At 45.5% G+C, this 23,689-nt stretch overlaps 1 protein-coding gene across 2 annotated transcripts; it reads right to left on the reverse strand.

Moving 5' to 3' along the window:
* Positions 1–23,465, reverse strand: LOC124111845 (allene oxide synthase-lipoxygenase protein-like). Of its 2 annotated transcripts, none has more exons than XM_046471700.2 (15): positions 21,516–23,465; positions 20,961–21,005; positions 20,220–20,348; positions 17,197–17,294; positions 13,502–13,634; positions 12,875–12,970; positions 9,184–9,280; positions 8,128–8,245; positions 6,692–6,784; positions 4,902–4,962; positions 4,470–4,575; positions 3,745–3,836; positions 2,928–3,104; positions 1,721–1,929; positions 1–866 (listed from the first exon to the last, which is right to left on the reverse strand). In XM_046471700.2, exons 1-15 carry the CDS (start codon positions 21,981–21,983, stop codon positions 752–754), a joined length of 2,037 nt encoding a protein of 678 aa, XP_046327656.2. In that variant the 5' UTR covers positions 21,984–23,465; the 3' UTR covers positions 1–751. The 2 variants fall into 2 exon arrangements, with proteins under 2 accessions (XP_046327656.2, XP_046327657.2); XM_046471701.2 differs by having other exon boundaries at positions 1,721–1,884; positions 21,516–23,462.
* Between the last annotated feature and the right edge of the window lie 224 nt (positions 23,466–23,689).

The following is a 23,689-nucleotide window of genomic DNA, read 5'->3' on the forward strand; positions in this document are numbered from 1 at the left end:
TCATGAGTTTTAATGTACTCATACACAGAGTAGTCATATGTATCATAGTGAGTGAGTGAGTGAGTTGGGTTTAACGCCGCTTATAACAGTATTCAAGTTATATCATAATCGCGGTGAACCCAGTTTCGAATCCACAATCATAGGTTTCTTGCGTGCCTAAGGGACGCAACTCTGCACAGCTAATTGCGGCGCCTTAGATGAATGGATCACATATGCGCCCCATGTGTATCACACAGGCTCCATACATTAGGAAGCAGTTATTATTGAAGACAGTTTATGGTTCCTGAATGAACAAGAAAACGAAAATGAGATGATTTCAATTATCTAAAACCTAACAATGGCAACGCTTTCATGTTTCATTGCATCACCTTAGCAACAGACTGGCGGTCCTCGCTTTCTTCAAGGTGTTGATCATTTCTACATTGGGAGTTGGAGGGGTACCCCTCATTAGAACATATCTAAAACTTGAGAAATTATTGAGTCTATTATGATTCATATTTCTCTTTCACTGAGACTCGTTTACCCCGTCTGTTGCTTTCAAGGTTCCAGATTAACAGGATTCACGTTACAGATGACATGTTTACTTATTCACGTGATACGGACATAGTTGCACGTGACCCTGTCGAGGCAGGAGCGAGTTAGTGCATGGCTGTATCTAATGGCCAGCGTTCCGAGAAGGATGTGTTGGGTAAGTCTTGATATCCAGACACGTGTAGAGGCAGGAGCGAGTTGGAGCAACTTAAACCAGGTGTTACGAGAACGGTGTGTTTGGAATAGACTTGGGGTTCAAACACGTGTACGGACAGACACGCTTCTTGTTGCGCCAGTTGATCAGATAACTTGCCTCTTCCAGTTCTTCTTGAAACCTTGATGGAAAAACAAAAAGCCAAGAATAGACTTATCACAATAATTTATATCAATATCAATAACAATTCTACACTGCATCAATAGCAGCGTTGGAAATTAGCACTACCTCGCTTGCCTGGACCAGTTTTGTTAATGTTAAAAGTGTTCTAAAGGCTAGTAGAATATTAAACCTTCGGGGATATTGCTAAATTTTATATGTCATCACTTTTCGGCTAAGACGATGTTCTTGTAATTGTGTATTGAGTGACTAATAACTTAACGCACTGCAACTCAACGTGGGGAATGGAACACCAACTAATAACCAAGAACTAATAATCGAACTACCCATTGAAATGTTGTTTCCTCCTGTGGGTGAACATTGGTGATTAAGTGAATTAAAATTTATCGTCGCATCGGCATTATTTTAGCCATATAGCGACAAGAACAAGTTGATAAACATCATATGCATGATACAAAGTTATATCTTAAAACAATTTGTCACACAAATATTGGGGGGGGGGGGGGGGGGGGGGTAGATGAGGTGTATTACGTAGATGAGCAGATACCATAACTGCCTCTGTGAATGGATTTAAACACAATAAACTTTATTTGAACTACTTTTTCCTTCTAATAAATTAAAAAATGCCATTCTATTTGTATGGAAAGCTTTAGTTACTGGGAACCAATTCTGAATCGGAAACCATAGGTGGGTTCTCTATATATGAACGGTGCCCTGTAAAACACGGCTATCGAGTTTGGACCAGGCAAGCCAGTGATTGGTCCGGTGACAGGCAATCGGCCCTGACGTCATGTCATGAATCAGGTACAGGGGAATCTTCTGACAGAAAATATATTTTTTGTAAACACAGCTCACCTGAGACATATATCTATGGCAGAAGGGTCCGAGATATACTGCAGACGAGGTTCTCCTAGTCGCGATGTTGGCACGCCGCACAGGTTCGAGGCCAGAACGGAGGCTAGTGCAGACAGGTGCTGGTCTGGTAGCGTCTGTAGCATGTCCTCCTCCTCTCGATCCCCCTGAAGACATAACGCCAAAATAATATGCCTGCGGTTTGGCCTTTTCTGCAACATATGTAATTATCAGAATGGTAATTGAAATAAGAACCAGTGTTTGCATACACAGGACACGAACAATTAAACTTGCTGCATTCGACTCTCGGTATTCAACTGGAGATACGTAAAATACGTTTATAACGAACACGCTTATAACGAACTAACGGATATTACGAACTTAATTTTTGATCCCGACCATTTGCCGTATCGATATTGTGTATATGCTTATAACGAACTACGGTTATAACGAACTAAAACTAGTGGCCCATTTGAGTTCGTTATAACCGTAGTTTACTGTATTGATATAAGCTAAGGCCGTTAGACAAGATACATGCAGGACAGGTCGCGTGGTCATATCGGGGTAGCAGCCATTTCGATTAAAGTGTGTGAGTGAGTATGGTTTTAAGCCGCTTGCAGCAATATTCCAGCAATATGACGGCGGGGGACACCAGAAATGGAGTTCACACTGTACCGAAGTGGGGAATCGAACCCGGGCCGTCAGCGTGACGAGCGAACGCTTTATCCTCAAGGCGACCTCACCCTGAAGATGACGGTGTTCAAATACTACATACTGTTCATGCATCGCCCTAATGTCGATATAGGCCCGTGAAGATCCGGGGTAGAATAGGTCTTCAGTAACCCATACTTGCCGTAAAAGGCGACTATGCTTGTCGTAAAAGGCGACTAACGGGATCGGGTGGTCAGGCTCGCTGACTTGGTTGATGCGTGTCATCGTATCCCAATTGCGTAGATCGTACTCATGATGTCAATCAGTGGATTGTTTGGTCCAGACTAGATTATCAGACTGCCGTCATGTAGCTGGAATATTGCTGCGTGTAACGTTAAACAACAAACAATCAAACAGAATTCGGATCAACGTTGAGAGTTGGCCATCCATCTCAGTATGCATCACCGCCACATTGTCCTCCCTGTACACATGCAATCACTTCCTACAACACTAGGTCTGTACTGGGGACTATCTATGTCCGACAGGTCATTATTCCCACCTTCTCCGAAGGCGGTGCCCCTCTCATAAAGGTTGGGTATGCAGGGGGGAAGGCGTACTGGTCGCGTGTAGTGCGATCCCCCACGGCTGCGTGGCCAGCTGTGCACGTGAAGATGACGCTCGCCGTGACCTTGACCAGGTGTTCGTAGGTTGAAATTCGACCTTCACCCGGGACGCCCTGCACAGACAGATCATGGACATTAGAGACAATACTGCGATTATAATTACTTCCTCAATGAAGAACCGGCCTCTAAATATGTCTGGGTCGGGGGTAGGGGTTTCAGGCCAGATCAGTTGCAGCTAAGAGCTGTGACTCTGATAAGCGCCAGATCAGTTGCAGCTAAGAGCTGCGACTCTGATAAGCGCCAGATCAGTTGCAGCTAAGAGCTGTGACTCTGATAAGCGCCAGATCAGTTGCAGCTAAGAGCTGTGACTCTGATAAGCGCCAGATCAGTTGCAGCTAAGAGCTGTGACTCTGATAAGCGCCAGATCAGTTGCAGCTAAGAGCTGCGACTCTGATAAGCGCCAGATCAGTTGCAGCTAAGAGCTGTGACTCTGATAAGCGCCAGATCAGTTGCAGCTAATGAAGTCCGAAGAACATGAAGACATGATTTATTTTTCGTGGGTCGTAACAGAGGAAGCGGGAAACGCTAACATGAGTCTACAAATGTAGAATGCCTGGATTCGTTGCTTTGTTTAACATAACTATACCTGAACTGGTATACATGATATATGTACGTATAAAGTACACTCCCTGAACGTATTATCTCAGACTGACGGATGTTTACTATGCATTCAAGAATTTTGTATAAACACACGTTTATTCCTAAGCCCCCATCTTCCCGGGATTTCGTCAGCTCTGATGCCCAAGACTGAAGTTCAAAATCTTCTCCGATCTTTTCTTCATATTCTGGAAAAAGAAAATATATACGTCTATTTGAAAGTTGCTTACCCCGATGCCCTTTCCAAGAGACAATAATATAAAAAAAAAATAATTATATGAGGTACATGCCTTTTTTATGGACCCGAAAAAAACATTATAGACAGAGGACGAAGTTTGAGGTCAATACTGGGTTTCTTTCAGGTCCATTTAAATAGGTACTGGCCACAAATGAAGTCAGTAGTTGTATTATATAATAAAAAGAAAAGGGCAGATTTATCATATCAAACTATGTTAGCTGCAATAATGCAAGGAGGTTTCAACAAAAAGAGGCATATGATTGGCTTAGGATTTGAAACTTTTTAGCTACTGAAGTTAATACCCCAAATTATCAGGCTTAACTTGGAATCGAATGTCGAAAGTGGCTGGTTTTCCGCCAAGGTGTATGTTAAAAACTTTGCATAATATAATACATGTTTATATCTATGAGTATCTGTGAGGACACCCCGAGGTGATGCAGGTCTTAGACGTTTACCACATTAGCAGGGGCAGCTGTTGACAAACCATATCGAATAATAGAAACATAATCAGTGCGAACTGGGATTCGAACCAACGATAATAGCCTAAGGGACGCAACTCAGGGCTGCCCGACAATACACCCACCATAGTAGAGGTTGATGTACTTCGTGATGTAAGCGACGATGGCGTTGTAGACGAGGAGACCGTCGTCCCTGTAGTAGTAGCCAGGGAGGACATTGTTGTCAAAGACCTGAAACATCATCAGGTATATCAATACTTATGCTTACAATATATAACATGAGTATATTCTCGTCAAAGTGACTTGGTAGGTATTACGCCGTTTTTGTCGATAATCTAGCCATATCACATCAGGGTGCATCAAAAATGGGCGTCACGCTTTATATCCATATATCATCGACGTGAAGAGCGATTGCTTAGGTTTCTTAGCTCGGTATGTACGCCGGCTGTTTAAACAGCGCCATGTATCTAAAATATCAAAAAGTCACGTTCAGTTCCCGCAAAATATTGGTTACTAACCTTACCAGTGTACGTAAATATGAATTAATGTCTCCTTACCCCTCGCGCTTTTAAATCTTCAGGTAAACTGCCCTCGACATCCATTCTCCAGAGCGGAAGTCTGAAAGTAAGTAGAGAACTTCAGGTTGATAAGTGAGTGAGTGAGTTGATTTTGACGGTATTCCTATTTGGAACAGTATTCCAGTTATATCACGGCGTATCAGCTTAACGTGGAGGAAAGTCTGAAGTGATGCAGGTCTCAGACGTTTACCACTTCGGTGAAACCCACGAGCACGGGTATGGTGCTGACTAACCTAGAAACATAATCTGGGCGAACCTGGGATTCGAACTCAAAATCGAAAAAAGGTTTCTGGCACGTCTAAGGAACGCTTCGCCTTAGACGAATGGTATCACATTGGGTCGTTCATTAAATATCAAATATATCGATATTTATATTTATATTTGTTAATATACCAGAATATACAGGGACACATACTGTAAACAAATGTGTTTACAAATGTGAACCTAAACTTAAACCTAAATACGTTCCTTGTCCTATAATTATATTGTGCATAGGGTCTAAACATTTTTCGAATTGTGTTTAGTAGGGTCTAAATGTACTCTCCCCCTCACCCTCACCCTCAAATTCATTATATACTACGACTACTACTACTACTACTACTACTAATAATAATAATAATAAAGAGGGGCGTTTTCTACATGTTTTTTCAGCGATTATTGGGGATATAGAAATGTGGCGGTGTAGTTGATGGTGTAGTGTAGTAATCATATATACTTTCATTGTCAGCTTCCGTTTTCTGTAGGGTTCGCCTCCGTGGTCTAGTGGTAGAGCGTCCGCCCGGAGAGCGGAAAGTCCGGGGTCCGATCTCCGGCCACGTCATACCAAAAGACGTTAAAAGATGGTACTTCTTGTTACCCTGTCTGGCGCTCGGCATTAAGGGGCTAAAACAAGGACTGGTCGGCTCGGAGTCAGTATACTGTGTCCGAGTGGGGTATTCATGTTAAACTGCGGCATGGTATCTCAGTGAGCTAGCACTATAAATCGGCATCAGTCCGGACTAGTACAAGCAGCCACACAAACACACACAATAATCTTGGACGCGACGTTAAACCCCATTTCACCTCACCTTACCTTCACCACCGTTTTCTGTATGATAGAAATATTATAATTCATACTGCAACAACTCATATATGAACAAAACCCTTTTAAAACCTCGGCGGGATTCGACCCCGCAAACTCTTCATGTGTAATCCTTCACGCTTCCAACATTCCTACGTAGACTGTTGCGGTAATAAATGTCAATTTTCCTACTCACCATCAACTTAGCTTGGTTTATTTGTACATTTGTTTTAATAATGTTGTACCAAGTTCGTTGTAAATAAGCAAGTATATGTGATGCAAGTGGTTGTGAATTGGATTTGCTCATCTAATTCAATATATGTTATATTCATTTCATTTAAACATTCTAAACGTGTTTAGATAATGGGGATGTTGTGTTTAGGTGGTGTTTAGGCTGGGAGACTAGAGCTCATTTTATGAGCTTAGAAGCTAAACGTGCTTAAATAGAACATACTAAATGTGCATTCTTTATAGGATATACAGACATTCCTAAACATGTTTAAATCTTGCATGTGTTTACCGTGCACGTAAATCCAGACACACTTTTTGGAACGTTGCTTTAACTCATACCAGACATCTTTAATCCGGATACTTGCTAATCCGGTTAGTTGATTGATTGTGCACGTAATTAAATAATTATTCAATGTCATCACATCAACATGTTTTTATCACGTTTCGCTTTCTATTAATGTGAGTCTGGGACATTTACCCCCTCCTAATGATGGTGTTCATCCCCCCAGCCCCACAGCTCAGCACAGCGTCCATCGGTCCGCCAGGCTGCAGGATCTGCTCTCTACACAACCTGCCATGACAGACAAGAACACGACATAAGATTTTTTTCATCACGATAAAGAGGAATTCGTCAACATATATCGTATCCCTTGGTCAATGTAGGTCACCAGTACTTCATGCAACCAGTAAGTCATCACAATTTAATATGGTGCATGCAAACCAACGGGTGACAGCAAGAGCACTAAAGTCAATTCATGCATTCTTCACGTCCGATTTTCGTCAGTCGGGTATTGCGACAAGTATAAGGCACAGGGACCTTACGCCGCTTTTAGCAATATTCCAGCAATATCACGGCGGGGGACACCAAAAATGGACTTCACACATTGTACCCATGTCGGGAATCGAACCCGGGCGTTCGCTCGTCACGCGGAAGGCCCGAGTTCGATTCCCGACATGCGTACAATGTCTGAAGCCCCCCCCCCCCCATGATATTGCTGGAATATTGCTAACAGCTGCGTAAAACATATTCTACATTGCGAGTCCCGGGGGACGCAAAAACGTTTGACTGTTTGATTATTAACAGTAGATTGCATGTTATATATAGCTGACATTTGTATTTTGGTAAGAAGTTAAGAAATACACAGAAGGGTAATAGTCTCATTGGTTTCTTCAGTCCCACATTGAAATCCACACCCATGATATCAATCAATCAATCAATCACACACTCACATCTTCCGGAGGCAAGAGAGTTAACTGACTATAAAAGTCCAGTTTCCACCCTTGCCGAACTAGGCTGGTATTATGGAGTTACATTTTGGCTGGACTAACGAGTCTATGCATATTGTCCAATCAAAATCGCACACCGAAATCGAAAACCGGTTCGTAAACTGTCGTGCAGATTTCGGTCAATTGCAGGATTTGCAAAACATGTGCACTGCCAACTCGTTGTCAACATGTATTTTCCAAATCTTTTCATGGTTTTAATCAAGGTGCCCACGTGATTTGATGCACTTTGCGATGTAAGACCCGTTTTGTCACAAGATAGATCTTGATTATCGATCAGATCGTCTTGACTGGGCGCCGCCATTTCGTTTGAAACAAATGCAAGTGATACGAGAGGTGGAATCTGATTGGTCCATAGGGGAGGTTTAGAAGGGACGTAACTCGTAATAAACACTGGTGGCGCAACGATTGCGCCCAGGAATTCCAGGCTAGTTCGGCAAGGGGTGAAACTGGACTTTAAAAGTCTGTTAACTCACCCAAAACCGCACACCAATCTCACTCGCTCACTCATTATTGTGTATTGCTTCATGCACTACGTGTAATGCTTCATATACATTGTATGGTATTTGAAAATTTAATCGGACCTTTACGGTATATATTTGAAGATGATTCAGTGGTTTCTCCACTTACTTGTTGCTGGCGAGGAGTTGGTGGAAGTGCGGTGTGAGGAGTTTGAAGATGGGGTGGTTCTCCGCCAGGTGGCGGTGCGTCATGACACAAATGCCTTCCATCAGTGAGTGACACACAGCTGAAAATACCAGCAACAATGGTTCACAATTTAATTGATGAACAGTTTTTAAAAAGATTAAAAATATTCACATTGAGAACAAGATGTTGAAGAATGGAATTGTGTAGTCCCGGATCTGCCACTGGTGGCACTGTTTGTTACAACATTCCAGTCGACAGAAAGTGTCTCTCGGACACAACACGGAAACTTCCGGAAGACCCGGAAGTTTTGTTTGTTTGTTTGTTGTTTAACGCCGCAATCAGCAATGTTCCAGCTAAATGACGGCGGTCTGTAAATAATCGAGTCTGGGCCAGACATTTCACTGATTGACATAGTGATACGATGCGATGACATGCATCAACCAAGTCAGCGAGCCTCTTACGACAAGCAGGTCCGGGCTCACCTGGCCGAGACTCACTAGGGGGTCGCCGAGTGGTCAAAGGCTCTGCAGACTCGCGTCAGTTAGCCGTGACCACTGAGTTCAAATCCTAGCGACGTACAAGTCTATCATAATCTCACAATCTTTCGTGGTGGTAACCATCTGCGTCGGACATCAGATATCTACATCAGACATCACGCATCTACATCAGACACCAGACATCTACATCAAACAGCAGACATCAGACATCTACATTAAACATCAGACATCAGACATCTACATCAAACATCAGACATCTACATAATACATCAGGCATCTATATCAGACATCTACATCCAACATCATACATCATACATATACATCAAACATCAGACATCTACATCAGACATCTTCATCAAACATCAGACATCTACATCAGACATCAGACATCTTCATCAGACATCAAACAGACATCAAACATCTACATCAAACATCAGACATCTACATCAGACATCTTCATCAGACATCAGACAACTACCTGCGTCACTAACACGCAGTAATACAACTGAAGTATTGCCTAGCGGAGTGAACCCCAACTTACTGTAGTGGGTTAAGGCCTGGTGGATCTGAGCTTCAGCGTTGTTAAACCACTGCTTGGCCAGACTCCACACACCACCGGGGTCGGTTGGGAAAAACACCTAAAAGTCCAATATTCATTATGTGAAGTTTTCGGAGACCAACCAACTGATATAAACTAAGCGGCAAAAGAAAGTATAGGTTGGCAATTTGTAATTTTCCTAAAAACAGCGATAACTAGTGGAAAGTGGGTATTGGGATTATGACTGCCTAGAACAGTTACCAAAAACACCTCACAGGAACGCGCCACCTTTGACGGCGCTCGTGCGGTGACAAAAAATGGTGAAACAGGTTTCCCGCCTATGGCATAAACTACACGTGCATGTTATGCGTTCGTCTGCAGGGTATAACCACACGTGATGAAAGCATACAAAGAAATGCCACGACTGTCACTGGAACAGAGTGAGAGGGCCATCGGTATGGCCGAAATGGGGGCAACACAGGTCCAAATTGCCAGAAGGTTTGGTTGTACACCATTGACAGTAGCCAGGCTGATTCAACGGTACAGGCAATGTTTTGTTGACATTTCAGACAACTTTTGAAAATGAAATCTCTTACCCCACCATTGTTTACCTTGAGCTTACATTACCTGTGATTGCACAATTTCATTCAAACTGTGGTTGATCAATCACTTGTTACCCCTCCCTAGATTATATTATAATTCACAACAAAACCTCTTCTTGTTATTTTTTTATCGATCATGGAGCTCGACCTATACTTTCTTTTGCCGCCCAGTTTATTATCAAATACAGTGAAACCTGGAGACGGTTAAGTTAAGATATAATCTTTATCTAGTAAAGATATAAGACTACGAGGGGTGTCCTATAAGTTTCCGGCCTCAACATGAACGGATAGCCCAAACTCAACCAAACTGCACCTGTTGCTGGAACAGTATCTCTGCACGTGGATGACATGCAAAACATGAATCCCACGTGCTACAAGTTCCTATAAATTGCTATCAAACAGCATGACCCCCTCACATTTGGAAAAAATGGAGAAGACCGAATGTAGAGTCGTTATTAAGTATCTACATTTAAAAATGTTAACGCCAAAGCAAATTCATGATGACATGGTACAAACATTAGGTGACAATGCTCCTTCGTATAGTACGGTCAAACAGTGGTGTGCTGAATTTACAAGGGGCAGACGCAGCACTGAAGACGAACCACGGTCTGGTCTCCCTTGTGAAGTGACTACCCAAGATGAAGTTGCAGCTGTTCTTGATACAATAATTCAGGACAGACGAGTAACTGTTAGACAGTTAGCTACTGCACATGACATTAGTAAAACATCAGTGGAACGAATAATCCATGAACATTTACACATGAACAAGGTGTCTGCCCGTTGGGTGCCCAGAATGTTGACTGAAGAACAAAAACGTCAGAGGGTCATGATTAGTCAACAGCTTCTGGATGATTTTCGGAGAGATCCACGTGCTTTCATGGCTCATATTGTTACTCAGGATGAAACCTGGGTTCATCATTTTGACCCAGAGACAAAAAGTCAGAGCATGCAATGGAAGCATGTGACGTCACTAACACCCAAAAAGTTCAAAAGCACATCTTTCATGATAGATTATCTACAGAAGGGTTCCACCATTTACGGTGCTTATTATGCAGATGAATTGCGCAGATTGCGAAATGAAATCAAAGCAAAGCGCAGAGGTAAACTAAGCCGAGGTGTCTGGCTCCTCCAGGACAACGCACCAGTTCACACCGCCCAAGTAGCAGTGAGCACTGCACATGAATGTGGCTTCAGGATCCTGCCTGATCATGCCTCACCCTGCCTATTCTCCAGATCTGGCCCCCTCTGACTTCTTCCTCTTCCCTAAACTCAAATCTGTACTCAGGGGCCGAAGATTTGGGACAAATGAGGAAGTCATCACTGCTGTAGAGGAGTTTTTAGGGTCAAGCGACAAACAGTGGTTTTCTGACGGGTTAAATATGCTGGAGAAACGGTGGAACAAGTGCACTGAGGCCAAGGGATATTACGTTGAAAAATAAGTAAAACAGTTTTTATATAAATCGCAAATTATTTATGGAGGCCGGAAACTTATTGGAACCCCTCGTACATAGGTCATCAGCTCAGCGGAGAGCTGATAAGCTTGTGGCAGTCGCCGACGAGACCCTTGTCCGCTAGCCTTAATGATGTATCATGAGTTCGATGTTACTAGGTTTAACTTTCTGCGATTGGAAACGTCAGCTCATACTGCTTGTCTGTCTGTATGGCTGGCTGTTTGGCTGCCTTGCTGTCTGTCTGTCTGTCTGTCTGTCTGTTTGGCTGCCTTGCTGGTTGTCTGTCTGTCTATCCTCTGTCTGTCTGTATGTCTGGTTGTCTGGCTGTTTGGCTGCCTTGCTATCTGTCTGGCTGTCTGTATGGCTGGCTGTTTGGCTGCCTTGCTGGTTGTCTGTCTGTCTGTATGACTGTTTGGCTGTCTAGCTGCCTTGCTGGTTGTCTGTCTGTCTATCCTCTGTCTGTCTGTCTGGCTGTTTGGCTGCCTTGCCGGCTGTCTGTCTGTATGGCTGGCTGGCTGGCTGTTTGGCTGCCTTGCTGGCTGTTTGGCTGCCTTGCTGGTTGTCTGGATGTCTGGATGTCTGGCTGTATGACTGTCTGTCTGGCTGTTTGGCTGCCTTGCTGGTTGTCTGTCTGTATGGCTGGCTGTCTGTATGACTGTCTGGCTGGCTGTCTGGCTGCCTTAGTGGCTGTCTGTCTGTATGACTGGCTGTCTGTATGACTGTCTGTCTGTATGGCTGGCTGGCTGTCTGTATGACTGTCTGGCTGGCTGTTTGGCTGCCTTGCTGGCTGGCTGGCTGTCTGTCTGTATGACTGTCTGTCTGGCTGGCTGGCTGTATGACTATCTGGCTGGCTGTCTGGCTGCCTTGCTGGCTGTCTGTCTGTATGGCTGGCTGTCTGGCTGGCTGGCTGTTTGGCTGGTTGGCTGCCTTGCTGGCTGGCTGTCTGTCTGTATGACTGTCTGTCTGTATGGCTGGCTGGCTGTCTGTATGACTGTCTGGCTGGCTGTTTGGCTGCCTTGCTGGCTGGCTGGCTGTCTGTCTGTATGACTGTCTGTCTGGCTGATTGTATGACTGTCTGTCTGGCTGTCTGTCTGTATGACTGTCTGTCTGGCTGGCTGGCTGTATGACTGTCTGGCTGGCTGGCTGGCTGTCTGTCTGTATGACTGTCTGTCTGGCTGGCTGGCTGGCTGGCTGCCTTGCTGGCTGGCTGTCTGTATGGCTGGCTGTCTGTCTGGCTGTCTGTCTGTATGGCTGGCTGTCTGGCTGGCTGGCTGTATGACTGTCTGGCTGGCTGGCTGGCTGTCTGTCTGTATGACTGTATGTCTGGCTGGCTGGCTGTCTGGCTGCCTTGCTGGCTGGCTGTCTGTATGGCTGGCTGTCTGGCTGTCTGTCTGTATGGCTGGCTGTCTGGCTGGCTGGCTGTTTGGCTGGTTGGCTGCCTTGCTGGCTGGCTGGCTGTCTGTATGACTGTGTGTCTGCCTTGCTGGCTGTCTGTCACCACAATGGCTTGTAGGCATCACCTAAGTTCCATACGTCGACGGTCTGCGTCGAGTTCTTGCTTCACAAAGCTGACGCGCTGAAACAACTACAATAGTGGTGGCGGCGCTACACCAAACTCACTCACTCACTCACTCCACTTACAGGGTTCCTGAGCCCCGGGTCTTGGAACAGTTGTATGGCGATCGGAACAAGCTGTCTCGCTGAGTTGAGGAAGAACAAGGCAATGGGGGCACACACCTGCGAACACAAACCGTACAAGGAATCATTTGCAATGCAATAGTAAGTGAGTTGAGTTTAACGCCGCTCTGAGCAGTATTCCAGTTACATCACAGCGTGTCAGCCATATTTGTAAACGTGGGTCAGTGACATTCGTGTTGATTGCAGTAAATGTTTCAAAACCGATATTGTTTTTTCTTTTTATTTGATAACATATTCAATCCATTTTAGCTATAATAACGGTAAGGCTATTTTTCAGGGCATTGCCATTTGCAGAAGCCCGCGGTCTTTTCAGATAATGGAAGACCTCGGGCTTCTGCAAATGATAATGCCCTGAAAAATAGCGTTACCCTTAAAATAAAAGCCCGGAAACTGGACGTTTATAGTCAGTTTAAGCCCTTGAATTGGGAAGATGGAACAAATTGCTGAACAGTTTTCTTCACACAATTTCTTATTCACAATAACATAAGTAACATAAGTTTTTAATAAATCCGATACAGCTGAAATAGTAGACATTTATTCCAGTATCAGGTATTCAGCCATGGCACTGACCACACGTCCATTGTACTGCTGAAGATGGTGAAGGATGAAATGGTCGATGATGAAGAGCCTCTTCTCGCCGACGACACGGTCAAGATCCTGGTTCTCCAACATAGGGAGCAGCATTCTTTCCGTCACAGCCAGTCTAGGGGAGATAACAGAGTAAACATGGTCCGGCACAGCCAGTCTAGGGGAGATAACAGAGTAAACATGGTCCGACACAGCCAGTCTAGGGCAGATAACAGAGTAAACATGGTCCGACACAGCCAGTCTAGGGGAGATAACAGAGTAAACATGGTCCGACACAGCCAGTCTAGGGCAGATAACAGAGTAAACATGGTCCGACACAGCCAGTCTAGAGGAGATAACAGAGTAAACATGGTCCGTGACAGCCAGTCTAGGGGAGATAACAGAGTAAACATGGTCCGTCACAGCCAGTCTAGGGGAGATACAGAGTAAACATGGTCCGTTACAGCCAGTCTAGGGGAGATAACAGAGTAAACATGGTCCGTCACAGCCAGTCTAGGGGAGATAACAGAGTAAACATGGTCCGTCACAGCCGGTCTAGGGGAGATAACAGAGTAAACATGGTCCGACACAGCCAGTCTAGGGGAGATAACAGGGTAAACATGGTCCGTCAGAGCCAGTCTAGGGGAGATAACAGAGTAAACATGGTCCGACACAGCCAGTCTAGGGGAGATAACAGAGTAAACATGGTCCGACTAGGCCAGTCTAGGGGAGATAACAGAGTAAACATGGTCCGTCACAGCCAGTGTAGGGGAGATAACAGAGTAAACATGGTCCGTCACAGCCAGTCTAGGGGAGATAACAGAGTAAACATGGTCCGACACAGCCAGTCTAGGGGAGATAACAGAGTAAACATGGTCCGTTACAGCCAGTCTAGGGGAGATAACAGAGTAAACATGGTCCGACACAGCCAGTGTAGGGGAGATAACAGGGTAAACATGGTCCGTCACAGCCAGTCTAGGGGAGATAACAGAGTAAACATGGTCCGTCACAGCCAGTCTAGGGCAGATAACAGAGTAAACATGGTCCGTCACAGCCAGTCTAGGGGAGATAACAGAGTAAACATGGTCCGACACAGCCAGTCTAGGGGAGATAACAGAGTAAACATGGTCCGTCACAGCCAGTCTAGGGGAGATAACAGAGTAAACATGGTCCGACACAGCCAGTCTAGGGCAGATAACAGAGTAAACATGGTCCGACACAGCCAGTCTAGGGGAGATAACAGAGTAAACATGGTCCGTCACAGCCAGTCTAGGGGAGATAACAGAGTAAACATGGTCCGACACAGCCAGTCTAGGGGAGATAACAGAGTAAACATGGTCCGTCACAGCCAGTGTAGGGGAGATAACAGAGTAAACATGGTCCGTTACAGCCAGTCTAGGGGAGATAACAGAGTAAACATGGTCCGACACAGCCAGTGTAGGGGAGATAACAGGGTAAACATGGTCCGTCACAGCCAGTCTAGGGGAGATAACAGAGTAAACATGGTCCGTCACAGCCAGTCTAGGGCAGATAACAGAGTAAACATGGTCCGTCACAGCCAGTCTAGGGGAGATAACAGAGTAAACATGGTCCGACACAGCCAGTCTAGGGGAGATAACAGAGTAAACATGGTCCGTCACAGCCAGTCTAGGGGAGATAACAGAGTAAACATGGTCCGACACAGCCAGTCTAGGGCAGATAACAGAGTAAACATGGTCCGACACAGCCAGTCTAGGGGAGATAACAGAGTAAACATGGTCCGTCACAGCCAGTCTAGGGGAGATAACAGAGTAAACATGGTCCGACACAGCCAGTCTAGGGGAGATAACAGAGTAAACATGGTCCGTCACAGCCAGTGTAGGGGAGATAACAGAGTTAACATGGTCCGTCACAGCCAGTCTAGGGGGGATAACAGAGTAAACATGGTCCGACACAGCCAGTCTAGGGGAGATAACAGAGTAAACATGGTCCGACACAGCCAGTCTAGGGGAGATAACAGAGTAAACATGGTCCGTTACAGCCAGTGTAGGGGAGATAACAGAGTAAACATGGTCCGTCATAGCCAGTCTAGGGGAGATAACAGAGTAAACATGGTCCGACACAGCCAGTCTAGGGGAGATAACAGAGTAAACATGGTCCGACACAGCCAGTCTAGGGGAGATAACAGAGTAAACATGGTCCGACACAGCCAGTGTAGGGGAGATAACAGGGTAAACATGGTCCATCACAGACAGTCTAGGGGAGATAACAGAGTAAACATGGTCCGTCACAGCCAGTCTAGGGGAGATAACAGAGTAAACATGGTCCGACACAGCCAGTCTAGGGCAGATAACAGAGTAAACATGGTCCGACACAGCCAGTCTAGGGGAGATAACAGAGTAAACATGGTCCGTCACAGCCAGTCTAGGGGAGATAACAGAGTAAACATGGTCCGACACAGCCAATCTAGGGGAGATAACAGGGTAAACATGGTCCGTCACAGCCAGTGTAGGGGAGATAACAGAGTTAACATGGTCCGTCACAGCCAGTCTAGGGGGGATAACAGAGTAAACATGGTCCGACACAGCCAGTCTAGGGGAGATAACAGAGTAAACATGGTCCGACACAGCCAGTCTAGGGGAGATAACAGAGTAAACATGGTCCGTCACAGCCAGTGTAGGGGAGATAACAGAGTAAACATGGTCCGTCATAGCCAGTCTAGGGGAGATAACAGAGTAAACATGGTCCGACACAGCCAGTCTAGGGGAGATAACAGAGTAAACATGGTCCGACACAGCCAGTCTAGGGGAGATAACAGAGTAAACATGGTCCGACACAGCCAGTGTAGGGGAGATAACAGGGTAAACATGGTCCATCACAGACAGTCTAGGGGAGATAACAGAGTAAACATGGTCCGACACAGCCAGTCTAGGGGAGATAACAGAGTAAACATGGTCCGTCACAGCCAGTCTAGGGGAGATAACAGAGTAAACATGGTCCGTTACAGCCAGTCTAGGGGAGATAACAGAGTAAACATGGTCCGTCACAGCCAGTCTAGGGGAGATAACAGGGTAAACATGGTCCGTCACAGCCAGTCTAGAGGAGGTAACAGAGTAAACATGGTCCGTTACAGCCAGTCTAGGGGAGATAACAGAGTAAACATGGTCCGTTACAGCCAGTCTAGGGGAGATAACAGAGTAAACATGGTCCGTTACAGCCAGTCTAGGGGAGATGACAGAGTAAACATGGTCCGTCACAGCCAGTCTAGGGGAGATAACAGAGTAAACATGGTCCGACACAGCCAGTCTAGGGGAGATAACAGGGTAAACATGGTCCGTCACAGCCAGTCTAGGGGAGATAACAGAGTAAACATGGTCCGTTACAGCCAGTCTAGGGGAGATAACAGAGTAAACATGGTCCGACACCTTCCACAACATCTTCCCGAGGCAAGTGAGTTAACTGACTATAAAAGTCCAGTGGAAACTGGACTTTTAAAGTCAGTTAACTCTCTTGCCTCGGGAAGATGCTTCCACAATAATGAACACAGCCACTGGTCAGAGGATACTACTACTACTACTACTACTACTACTACTACTACTACTACTACTACTACTTCTACTTCTACTTGCTGTCGCTGCTACTACTACTATCACTGCTGCTGATGATAGTAATATTACTACTACTACTACTACTGCTACTACCTTGTGGTCAGTACTTACTTGTCCGGAATTTGGGTGCACAGACGGATGTATGTGGGGTCACAGCCAGAGAGACGCTGCTGACCGAAGTACCAGTCTTCCTGCCAGTGTGTGACTCCCTGCAGCGACACGGATCATGGCACGGCTGTAGAGCACAACACTTACACAGAGCCAAACAATTACACAGAGCACAACACTTACACAGAGCACAACACTTACACAGAGCACAACACTTACACAGAGCACAACACTTACACACAACACTTCAAAGAGCACAACACTTACACAGAGCACAACACTTACACAGAGCACAACACTTACACAGAGCACAACACTTACACAGAGCACAACACTTACACAGAGCACAACACTTACACGGAGCACAACACTTACACGGAGCACAACACTTACACGGAGCATTACACTGATATAGAGCATAACACTTACACAGAGCACAACACTTACACAGATCATAACACTTACACAGAGCACAACACTTACACAGAGCACAACACTTACACGGAGCATTACACTGATATAGAGCATAACACTTACACAGAGCACAACACTTACACAGATCATAACACTAAGACAGAGCACAACACTTACACGGAGCATTACACTGATATAGAGCATAACACTTACACAGAGCACAACACTTACACAGAGCACAACACTTACACAGAGCACAACACTTACACGGAGCATTACACTGATATAGAGCATAACACTTACACAGAGCACAACACTTACACAGATCATAACACTTACACAGAGCACAACACTTACACAGAGCACAACACTTACACGGAGCATTACACTGATATAGAGCATAACACTTACACAGAGCACAACACTTACACAGAGCACAACACTTACACGGAGCATTACACTGATATAGAGCATAACACTTACACAGAGCACAACACTTACACAGAGCACAACACTTACACGGAGCATTACACTGATATAGAGCATAACACTTACACAGAGCACAACACTTACACAGAGCACAACACTTACACGGAGCATTACACTGATATAGAGCATAACACTTACACAGAGCACAACACTTACACAGAGCACAACACTTACACAGAGCACAACACTTACACAGAGCACAACACTGACACAGAGAACAACACTTACACAGAGCACAACACTAAGACAGAGCACAACACTTACACAGAGCACAACACTTACACAGAGCACAACACTAAGACAGAGCACAACACTTACACAGAGCACAACACTTACACAGAGCACAACACTAAGACAGAGCACAACACTTACACAGAGCACAACACTTACACAGAGCACAACACTAAGACAGAGCACAACACTTACACAGAGCACAACACTGATATAGAGCATTACATATACAGTCTACACTACATTACGCTAGTTCCTACCTGCGGTCTCTCTATGCCCACTGATTGTTCCTACCTGCGGTTTCTCTATGCCCACTGATTGTTCCTACCTGTAGTTCCTCTATGCCCACTGATTGTTCCTACCTGTAGTTTCTCTATGCCCACTGATTGTTCCTACCTGCGGTTTCTCTATGCCCACTGATTGCTCCTACCTGCGGTTTCTCTATGCCCACTGATTGTTCCTACCTGTAGTTTCTCTATGCCCACTGACTGTTCCTACCTGTAGTTTCTCTATGCCCACTGATTGTTCCTACCTGCGGTTCCTCTATGCCCACTGACTGTTCCTACCTGCGGTTTCTCTATGCCCACTGATTGTTCCTACCTGCGGTTTCTCTATGCCCACTGATTGTTCCTACCTGTAGTTTCTCTATGCCCACTGATTGTTCCTACCTGTAGTTTCTCTATGCCCACTGATTGTTCCTACCTGCGGTTCCTCTATGCCCACTGACTGTTCCTACCTGCGGTTTCTCTATGCCCACTGATTGTTCCTACCTGCGGTTTCTCTAATCCCACTGATTGTTCCTACCTGCGGTTTCTCTATGCCCACTGACTGTTCCTACCTGCGGTTCCTCTATGCCAAGTGATTGGTCCTACCTGCGGTTTCTCTATGCCAAGTGATTGGTCCTACCTGCGCTTTCTCTATGCCCAGTGACTGTTCCTACCTGTGGTCTCTCTATGCCCAGTGATTGGTCCTACCTGCGGCATCTCTATGCCCAGTGATTGTTCCTACCTGTGGTCTCTCTATGCCCAGTGATTGTTCCTACCTGCGGTTTCTCTATGCCCAGTGATTGTTCCTACCTGCGGTTTCTCTATGCCCAGTGATTGTTCCTACCTGTAGTTTCTCTATGCCCACTGATTGTTCCTACCTGTAGTTCCTCTATGCCCACTGATTGTTCCTACCTGTAGTTCCTCTATGCCCACTGACTGTTCCTACCTGTAGTTCCTCTATGCCCACTGATTGTTCCTACCTGTAGTTTCTCTATGCCCACTGATTGTTCCTACCTGCGGTTTCTCTATGCCCACTGATTGTTCCTACCTGTAGTTTCTCTATGCCCACTGATTGTTCCTACCTGTAGTTTCTCTATGCCCACTGACTGTTCCTACCTGTAGTTTCTCTATGCCCACTGATTGTTCCTACCTGTAGTTTCTCTATGCCCACTGACTGTTCCTACCTGTAGTTTCTCTATGCCCACTGACTGTTCCTACCTGTAGTTTCTCTATGCCCACTGACTGTTCCTACCTGTAGTTTCTCTATGCCCACTGACTGTTCCTACCTGTAGTTTCTCTATGCCCACTGACTGTTCCTACCTGCGGTTCCTCTATGCCCACTGATTGTTCCTACCTGTAGTTTCTCTATGCCCACTGATTGTTCCTACCTGCGGTTCCTCTATGCCCACTGATTGTTCCTACCTGTAGTTCCTCTATGCCCACTGATTGTTCCTACCTGTAGTTCCTCTATGCCCACTGATTGTTCCTACCTGTGGTTCCTCTATGCCCACTGATTGTTCCTACCTGTAGTTTCTCTATGCCCACTGATTGTTCCTACCTGCGGTTCCTCTATGCCCACTGATTGTTCCTACCTGTAGTTTCTCTATGCCCACTGACTGTTCCTACCTGCGGTTCCTCTATGCCCAGTGACTGATGGAGACATGTGATGTCCCGGATGCTGCCCCAACTGTCCGTACTCCAACACGTCAATCTGTCGTTCAGCTTCTCAAACGCCCCCTCTAAGTCAAGGGAATTCTGTGAACGAAAGGTCGTTTCCAGCATGTCATACGACAGTCTCATTCCAACCACTGTGAACATGACTACTTTGGTTTCCTTATAGTAGTAGTGGGGCGGTCGGGTAGCCTGGTGTTCGCTCGTCACGCCGAGGACCGAGGTTCGATTCCCGACATGTGTTAAGCCCATTTCTGGTGTCCCCCGCCGTGATAGTGCTGGAATATTACTGAAAGCGGCGTAAAACCATACTCACTCACTCACTCACTCACTCACTCGTATAGTAGAAGCTATATTTATACGAATAAATCCAAGATAATGACTTTATTTTGTAAAACTTCTTGTATGTAAAGCATTGGGTTACACCGAAGGAATGTAGTATGGGAATGTCCGAAAGTTACTTGACCACGTGATGGAAGGTCAGTGAGTGTGAGAACCTATGTGAACTTTCTCGATCCTGAACTGTTGTATAATCTGTGGAATCGTTTAACTTCTTTGATAGGCATTTAGAAGTTGGAGTATTAAGAAAGGATAAGAATTTATGGATGAACAATTTCTTTTCTACACTTTTAGGCGCATATGTGTTTGTAACGAACCACATTTAACGGAAAAAGTTCAGATTATTTTTTCGATTACCTTGAATTCATTGGAAAACACTTCATCGTCCGGCACCTCTGCAGCCTGTGAAAAGCATATACAGTAAAACAGACATTAAAAGAACTCCTGAATTAAAACACATAATAAAATCAAATACAGCGGAAACACCGTGCCATCGGTCCTCCCAATTTGACACGTGACAGCAGTGATAATACCGAGAGGTGCAAGAACCCACGTCCAGTATCTACGCCCAACCTGCCTGAGTGAGTGAGTGAGTTGGGTTTAACGCCGTTTTTAACATCATTCCAGTTATATCACAACGTTTCAGCTTAATGTGGAAGGAAAGTGATGCAGGTCTCAGACGTTTACCACTTCGGTGAAACCCACGATCACGGGTATGGTGCTGACAAACCTAGAAACATAATCGGGGCGAACCGGGATTCGAACCCACAATCATAGGTTTCTGGCGTGCCCAAGGGACGCAACTTTGCACAGCGAATCGCGGCGTCTTAGACGACTGGGCCACCCGTGCCCCCCTCAACATACCTGAGAACCTTCTCTAGTTTGATAGTTGCTTTGGTTCCAAACACGCACCTTGACCGGAAGTGACGTATTCGTTGCGCCGACAATGTAGACTTGCCTCGTCTCCTCCAGCTCAAACTGCCTCTGTTCCAGCAGCTGTTCATCTTGAGGTGGACAACACATATCCGCGTTCCTGAACAGGTGGTGAGTATCCGCCTTCAACCATCTCAGCACGGGGAAGACGAACAGGGACTGCGTCTGTTCGCTACTCACTGTTAACTTCTCCACAAACCACTGAGTGAGTTGCTTGTCCTTGTCCCGCCACAATTCCAGTCTCCGCAGTACGCTGGACAGGCTCTTCTTGACATTAATGTCTGTCTCAAACCTCTGTCCACACCCTGGCGTCATGTCGCCGTTGAGGATGTCGTGTAAAGTAATCTTCTCTGATGCTTCGCCAAAGTCGTCGTGGAGGATGATGTGGAGGTTGGCATTCCCTGTCTCACCCTTGACGTCAACAGCATAAACACAAACACGGAACATCGTCAGTTCGCAACCAAAAAGTCGTTGGACTGAACTCAAACCGCTGCTTCAGATAATAGTCGTCATCGCCATGGCTTTCATGGTCAAATATTCATAAAGGGTTAATTAGGGTTCTTTTGGGCAAGTTCCACAGCTGAACCCTGTCGGAGTTCAGACAGGCACATATCAGAGGGAACATCAATGTTGGAGGGAGTTCAGACAGGCACATATCAGAGGGAACATCAATGTTGGAGGGAGTTCAGACAGGCACATATCAGAGGGAACATCAATGTTGGAGGGAGTTCAGACAGGCACATATCAGAGGGAACATCAATGTTGGAGGGAGTTCAGACAGGCACATATCAGAGGGAACATCAATGTTGGAGGGAATTTAGACAGGCACATATCAGAGGGAACATCAATGTTGGATGGAGTTCAGACAGGCACATATCAGAGGGAATGGTATTGTTGAAGTTCAGACGGGCACATCACAAGGGACGTCACTGCTGGATTTCAGAATGATACTTCTCAGGGAAAGTCAATGTTAGAGTTCAGACGGACACATCACAGATAAAGTCAATATTCGAGTTCAGACGGGCACATCACAGGGAGATGTCAATATTCGAGTTCAGACGGGCACATCACAGGGAATGTCAATATTCGAGTTCAGACGGGCACAGCACAGGGAATGTCAATATTCGAGTTCAGACAGGCACATCACGGGGAATGTCAATATTCAAGTTCAGACAGGCACATCACAGGGAATGTCAATATTCGAGTTCAGACGGGCACAGCACAGGGAATGTCAATATTCGAGTTCAGACGGGCACATCACAGGGAATGTCAATATTCGAGTTCAGACAGGCACGTCACAGGGAAACTCAATATTCGAGTTCAGACGCGCACATCACAGGGAAACTCAATATTCGAGTTCAGACGGGCACATCACAGGGAATGTCAATATTCGAGTTCAGACGAGCACATCACAGGGAATGTCAGTGTTTGAGTTCAGAATAGCACATCCCTGGAAAATTCACTGTGGAGTTCAACTGTCAAAGTCACTGTTCAGACGCGCACAATACCGGAAAAGTCCCTGTTAGAGATCAGACGGCCATATCAATGAGAATGTCCCTGAGTTCATTCATACAAATTCACGAGAATGTTGCCGCTAAACCTCTGCCGTACACATATCCACCGTCCCTGTCCAACGATGATCACAGCAGAGAACGTCACAGGCCACCACGAACTGGTGAGCAACACTACACGGCTCTAGTTTATGTGGCCGTGAAAGTCATCACTGGGACCCACACTAAGTAAACTACATACCATATGTCCAATACTGTCTTTCATTTGCCCACATCAAAGGAAAGATCCCACTTGAAATCAGCTGCAGAGCCGTCAATCTCACAGATGGACTAAAAGAACATGAGACACACTCTGGATAATGTCAAGCTCCCTGTGCAACGGAAAACATGTATTATATCCCAAATTGGTTGCAACCAATGTAAATGTGTTGATTGGTTATTGTGATGTTATATCACTACCCATCTTTTCATTGAGAACATACAGAGCACGGCAGCAGCTGCCGATGGACAGCTATATATAAACACTGTTAATAATACTCGCCGCGATATTAAACAACAGTGATTAAACAAACACTCGTGGAAAACACAATATTAAATGGTGTACGTTATTGCTTCTCCATATCGTCTGTCAAGTTCATGTTA

The sequence above is a fragment of the Haliotis rufescens genome, unplaced genomic scaffold (assembly GCF_023055435.1).
Source record: "Haliotis rufescens isolate VD_foot unplaced genomic scaffold, xgHalRufe1.0.p SCAF_5, whole genome shotgun sequence".
In the NCBI taxonomy this organism is placed as follows: Eukaryota; Metazoa; Mollusca; class Gastropoda; order Lepetellida; family Haliotidae; genus Haliotis; species Haliotis rufescens.

Excerpts from the sequence above, each read along its gene's own strand:
- LOC124111845 (XM_046471700.2), bottom strand. The coding sequence starts at position 21,983 with ATGTTCCGTGTTTGTGTTTATGCTGTTGACGTCAAGGGTGAGACAGGG. Across the intron at positions 9,281-12,874 it reads ACCCGGGGCTCAGGAACCCT|GTGTTTTTCCCAACCGACCC; the intron begins GTAAGTGGAGTG and ends TTGGACTTTTAG. Across the intron at positions 8,246-9,183 it reads CCAGGCCTTAACCCACTACA|CTGTGTGTCACTCACTGATG; the intron begins GTAAGTTGGGGT and ends TGGTATTTTCAG.